The sequence below is a fragment of the Leptinotarsa decemlineata genome, unplaced genomic scaffold (genome assembly GCF_025532065.1).
Source record: "Leptinotarsa decemlineata unplaced genomic scaffold, Ldec_3_MD MMD2_tig00000090_RagTag_RagTag, whole genome shotgun sequence".
Classification (NCBI taxonomy): domain Eukaryota; kingdom Metazoa; phylum Arthropoda; class Insecta; order Coleoptera; family Chrysomelidae; genus Leptinotarsa; species Leptinotarsa decemlineata.
In genome coordinates this window covers 323,041-329,687 of record NW_027412541.1, presented here as the reverse complement: position 1 = coordinate 329,687, position 6,647 = coordinate 323,041, and the positions used below count along the sequence as shown (strand labels likewise).

The window sequence follows — 6,647 nt, the reverse complement described above, 5'->3', positions numbered from 1 at the left end:
CCATCAGTGAAACGAGTGAGATTAGATGACGCTGCAGCATCTATGTACACATGTAATTGTTGTAATGTGATGATTCCATTGACTCAAGTGAATTCTCACAATAGACTCTACAACATAAGAATAATACATGTGTTCATTCAGTGATGGTGTTCAAATTATAAAGAGCGCCTTCAACGTCGGATTGCGACATACAGGGTGCAGAGTTCCATTGTTTCCACCGATTACATTTATTCTTTAATGAAATCAGGCAGAAAGTTATAGAATTATTGGAATCGGCCATCAGGGTTCACAAAATCATCAAAGTGAATATGGAAGTATTTGGGAGTTATATTCTACAAACACAAGACCTGAAGGAAACCAAATCATTTAATTCACAGAATAGAACAGTTGATCAATCTACTGATTTGAATTCCTTATTTGATGGATTTCGAAATGGGATTATCGCTCAAACTACAGAATTCCAGGAACGCGATTCAGGTAAACATTTCTACCAAGTTTTAATTGGATGGATTAGTAATATTGTTTTGTTTTAAGGTTGGACTTGTGAAAAAATCATGTTTCTGGAGTTGAACATTAATAAATACAGCCCGCTCAGTGGATGTTCATATGTGAAGCTCTGCCTGAATGTATCGAGCGTAGGAAGGCCGTGGTTAATGTCCGTAATGAAGATCAGCATTGTTTTGCATGGGCTATCACTTCAGCACTACATCCTGCAATCGATAGAACATCAGAAGTTTCATCGTATCTACATTTCAGTACAGTCATAGATGTAACAGGTATGAATTTTCCGGTAAAGTTGAAAGATATTGTGAAATTTGAAGACAAGAATGATATTTCAGTTAATGTGTACGGTTTAGAAAGTAAATTCGAGAAATGTAAAATAATGTATGAAATAATTGGACCATTACGTTACTCTCAGAGAAGACTTAGAAGACATGTCAATTTGTTACTTATCACAGATGATTTCGGTAATAATCATTATTGTTGGATCAAAGATCTTTCAAGATTAGTTTCAAGCCAATTATCGGCTCATGAACATAAGAAATATTTTTGTGATGGCTGTTTATTATATTTTTCTAATGAACAATTACTATTACGTCATGAGATAAATGATTGTAATCACTTGAGTACTACAACACCATCACCAATTTCAAAGTCAATAAATATGGGAAAACGGTACCTGAAAATATACTAACTTTTGAAAACTTTGAGAAACAAATGAAGGTACCATTTGTAGTGTATGCCGATTTTGTATCAGTACTGAAGCCGATTCAAACCACTAAACCAAATCCTGATACTCGTATTCGATCAAGACATTCAAACATGAGCCTTATTCATTTGCTTATTTGATTAAATGTTCATACAATGATGATTTATCAAAATTTGTTTCGTATAAGGGTGTGGATGCAGCCCAGAAATTCGTTAGCAAAATCGAAGATGATTTGAAAAATATTTATGAAAATCATCTCAGGTTTCCTATTCCTATGGATGTACAAACTCCTGAGGAAGAGGAACAGTTTGCTTCTGCCACAAATTGTGGCATTCGTTCCAAACAATTTAATGATGGCGAAGTCAAAGTGAGGGATCATTGTCACCTCACAGGAAAAAAAAGGTCCCCTGCTGCTCATTCATCTTGTAATTTGAATTTTAAATTGCCAAATTTCATTCCTATAATTTTTCACAATCTCAGTGGATATGATTGTCATTTATTCATAAGGAATTGTATAAAAACAAAGATAAAGTGGATGTCATCCCACAAACTAATGAGAAATATATATCTTTCACAAAACATCTCTTTACACACTCCTATACGGATAAAGATGGTAGGGTGAAGAAGAATTATTTGAAAATGAGATTCATTGATAGTTTCAGATTCATGCCTAGTTCTTTGGAGAATTTAGGTGCAAATTTAACATCTGATCAGTGTATCGAGATGCGCAAACATTTCCCACAAATTGAAAATTTCAATTTGATGAGAAAGAAAGGTGTATTTCCCTATAGTTTTGTGATGACATCGAGAAACTGAATCATCCAAGACTTCCAACCAAAAATCAATTTTATGATAAACTCAATTGTGAACATATATCAGATAATGATTATGGGAGAGCTCAACTTGTTTGAATTTATTCGAATGTCAGGATTTGGGTGAATACTCTGATTTATATTAAAGTCAGATGTGTTACTATTATGTGACATTTTTGAAAACTTTAGAAATATATCTGTTGATAAATATAAATTGGATCCGGCACAATACTTCACTGCACCGGATTATCGTGGGATGCCATGTTGAAATATACTAATATTGAATTGGAATTACTAACTGATATTGATATGGTTCACTTCTTTCAAAAAGGTATTCGTGGTGGAATAAGTCATGTAGTGAAAGGAAACATAAAGCAAACAATACATTTTTACCGGATTATAATCCAACGAACCATCTTCATTCATTTCATATTTGGATGCAACAAATCTATATGGTCACAGCATGTCACAACCATTACCAACAGGTGATTTTCATGGTTAGCACCTCATGAAATTCTCAATCTTGATATAATGAATGTGGATATTGATAGTCCTTATGGATATGTATTGGAAGTGGATATACATTATCCCCAAGAACTTCATGATAAACATTCCGATTTACCATTCTTAGTTGAACGTTTGATACCTCCATATGCAAAATCGAAAGTTCCCAAATTGATTCCAAATTTAAACGACAAAAGAAAATATATTGTTCACTATAGAAACTTACAGCAAGCTGTCAATCATGGTTTGATAGTGATGAACACACATAGTATTGAGGTTTAAGCAATCATGTTGGATGAAGCCTTATATAGATTTGAATACTGAAATGCGTAATAGGTCTAATAACAAATCTAAAAAGATTTCTACAAACTAATAAATAATGCAGTCTATGGAAAAACAATGGAAAACGTAGACAATAGAATTGATGTTAGACTCATTACACATTGGGAAAATATAAAAAGAACTATAGGTGCTAGTTGTCTCATATCGCGACCAAATTTAAAAAATGCTCTATTTTCACAGAAAATTTTGTTGCCATTCAATTGGCTAGAGTAAAAGTTCATTATGATAACCACTATATTTAGGATTTTCCATTCTAGAATTATCTAAAACAGTTATGTATGATTTTTTCTATGGATGTATCAAACAACAGTTTGGAGAAGATGCGTCCTTACTCTACACTGATACCGACTCCCTTATTCTCAAAGTAAATACAGACAATTTCTATGAATTTATCAAAAATAATATAAATAAGTTCGATACATCTAATTATAAAATGGGAAACCAATTCAATATTCCAGTGACAAAGTCAGTTCTGGGTAATTTCAAAGATGAATTCCCAATAATCCAATAATCAGCTTTTACGGTACAGGTGCTAAAGCGTATTACGTGAAATCTGTTGATGGTGAACTGAAGAAGGTCAAAGGTGTGAAACGATCTGTTATAAAGAATGAATTGACATGTGAAGACTATGAAAAAATCATTGAAGAGGGAGGTATGATATTCAGGAAGATGAACTCGTTCAGAAGCGTATTGCATGATATTTACACTGAATTGAAAAATAAAGTCGCTTTATCGTATCATGATGACAAGAGATTCATCATTCCGAATACCACTCGAACTCTTCCATGGGGTCATAGCGATATAGAATTTTATCGAAATGATCCTAATGATAACATTCGTTGGGTGTCTGAAATCGTTCATTCTTCTTCTCAAGAGAGCGCCTTAGACCAACTAATCAATTTGTTGACTGTAGAGATGAATAATTGAATTATAATTCGAAGTATTATTGCTTATTCCTTCAAACCGGAACATTCTTATTTGTGATTATTTGTGATTATTGTATTATGTATTGTATATGTATCACTTTTACCAAGTTACTTAGATGAATAAAAAATGATAAAAATATTATTTGTTTCATTTCTATTTTCCTAACCAATAACTGTAAAGTATATAGCATAATGTAAATGAAAGAAATATCAGTTTGAAAAGAATCATCGTAGAGTGCACAATGATGTCTAAAACAATCGATAAGTTTGGTAGAAAAAGAAAATTGGGTGGTAATGTCATTCGAGGTCCTCCCGGGATTGGTTTTAAATTAACAAAAGATGGTCATTATGACATGCAAAGAAAAATATTGAAAAATATAAGCGAACCAATTGACAAGAGTGATTGTGTAACTGTATCATATCTTGAGGGGGAATTAACGGAACAAAGGAGGTTATACTTCTAGCCCTACAAGCTGCAATACAATCCACAATAGGCAATATTGCTCGGACGCCCGGCAAGCATTTGACGATGAAATTGCAGAGGCTCGGATAACTTTCACTCGTAAATTTGACAAACTTACAAGTGATGTAGACATAAAAATGTCTGACATAACAGCGTCTACAAATAAAAAATTTGATGCTATGTAAAACATAACAGGGACTACAATGAAAAAGTATGATGTACTGGAACAGAGAGTTGAAGTATTGGAGAAAAACCATAAAGAAGTTTTGGAGAGAAACTATAAGTCAGGCCATCATCATCAGGTGGACTGGGATATCCAGGACTTAACATTAATCCAAATCATAGAATAATACAACCAAAACCAAAACCAACTGATGATGTATTAATGGAACCAACATGGTGAATGTATTCCCTCGTTAGGTTAGGTTAATAGTTACGTTAGATTAGCTGCATAGTTTCGTTAGGTTAGCTGCATAGTTACGTTAGGTTAGGTGTTAGGTTAGTATTCCCTCGTTAGTTTAGGTTAACAGTTACGTTAGGTTAGCTGCATACTTACGTTAGGGTAATAGGCGATCGCGAAGCGATCGCTTCGCGGCCTGGGGCGCTCAACATCCACCACTTGCATCCGGGCGCGTTTTTTTTGCCCCTTTCCGAAGCCCCGCCCCGCCCCTCCCCCGAAGACCCGCCCCCCCCGACTCCCCACATTTGCGCATGTACACCCCTACCCTCAACGCGCATGTACGCTCCCACCATTTTCCCACCACTCACGCATCGAAGTCGATACCCTCCGGAGAGCACTCCACAACATTCAGTTCGAGAAGTCATCTCATCGAGAGCAGTCCACTCCACAACAAGGCAGTACCTTCCAACGACCAACTTGATATTTGAGTAAGTAAATTAAGAATGTTATTTTTTATATCAACTAACTTTGTATTATTTCTTCTTTTTCAGAATGGCAACCAATACACAGGAGGTGAATAATGCTGTGGCGTCTATTCTGCCGGTGTCCGCTGACCAGGAGGAGGCAGCATCTTCGGGAGCGGTGCCGGTGACCAGGCAACCACTTCGCGTTCGCGAGTTAGGTGCAGATCTGCTAGCCCTGACTTATTCGAGGAGGAGGAGGAAGTCAGGCCTGTGAAGAAGGTTTGCCAACGACCTGCAGCGAAGGTTGGTCCTATTTCTAAGTACCGAGCTACTTGCAATAGGACTATTCCTTATGCAGGTAGTTGGTCGACCGCTCCAAACAGCTTAAGGCCCTCCACACCACCCGCAGCAGTAGTGGAACAACCTAGGGCGCCTTCTCCGGAGGAGCCACCAGTTGTATTGTCCCCATCGGAGGAGGCTCCCATCGTATTCACTCCGTCGGTGGTGCCGCTTTCGCCGATGCGGACAACACCGGTGACGAATCCTGAAGTGTTAGTGCCACAAGTGCGACAGCCTATCGGAGAGGTTAGTGAAATGTTGCAGTTTTCTACAGAGATGTAAGGAAGCAGAACATGCTTCTCGAGCTAGTGAGGCCGCGTTGGTTAAAAGGAAGCGCGAAATGGCTGAAATTGTTAACCGACGGAGGGAAGTAGAAAAAGAAATAGCCGAACTAGATCGGAAGTATGCATCTCTGGAGAAAAAGTGTGAAGCAGATACCTCTTCGATAGAGACTTATAAAAAGTTAGTGACTTTTATAAAAACTTTCCCATAGATTAAGTGTAAGTGTGGTAAGATTAGTTTTAGGTTAGTTAGGAATATTTAATTAAGATAGTTTTAAGTTTATGTTTGTAATTTTAGGAAATGAAAATAAAATAAAAAAAAGAAGTGAAATTAAGGGTGTACATTGTTTTGGTTTGGTACACATTGAACAATGCGATGGTTGGAGCATTTTTTCTTCACTTCGTCTTATTATTATTTCCTTTTTTTTATTTCAATTACAAGTTCTTCTATGCAAATACCTCACATCAATTTTTGTGTTCTCTAATCTATTGTAAATAATCTCTTGGGAAAAAATATGTTTCATAATGAAATCAATGAGTATATTTCATATAATTCATATAGTATTTTCAATTTTCTCTTTCATGGAATATAGCTCATGTCATTTTTGAAATTCATTCCCACTTAATCCCCTCTCCTCCCCACTCCTCCCCACTCCCTTTCAAAAGTATAAAAGTAGGAATTATCTGTTGGAATATTCAGTTGATCAGCCACCTTCAACATGGAACCTGATTCAACTACTGAGCCGTACAGTGACCCAGCGCATCAACATCCTTACTGGGCTTCTATCCATGAAGGTTTCGTTACCTCCACGACGGCACCTCACTCGATGAATTATGATAACATAATTTATGATGATCGGATACAAGTGCTTCACGTTACTGGAACCGATCAAGCGGACCTGTCTG

General features: G+C 36.4%; 1 protein-coding gene across 1 annotated transcript; it reads left to right on the top strand.

Annotated features, from left to right (window-relative positions):
• The first annotated feature begins 4,969 nt into the window (after nucleotides 1–4,969).
• On the top strand, nucleotides 4,970–6,070 carry LOC141481227 (uncharacterized). The gene is made up of 2 exons (XM_074172431.1): nucleotides 4,970–5,145; nucleotides 5,209–6,070. Exons 1-2 carry the CDS (start codon nucleotides 4,994–4,996, stop codon nucleotides 5,393–5,395), a joined length of 339 nt encoding a protein of 112 aa, XP_074028532.1. The 5' UTR covers nucleotides 4,970–4,993; the 3' UTR covers nucleotides 5,396–6,070.
• The last annotated feature ends 577 nt before the right edge of the window (nucleotides 6,071–6,647 follow it).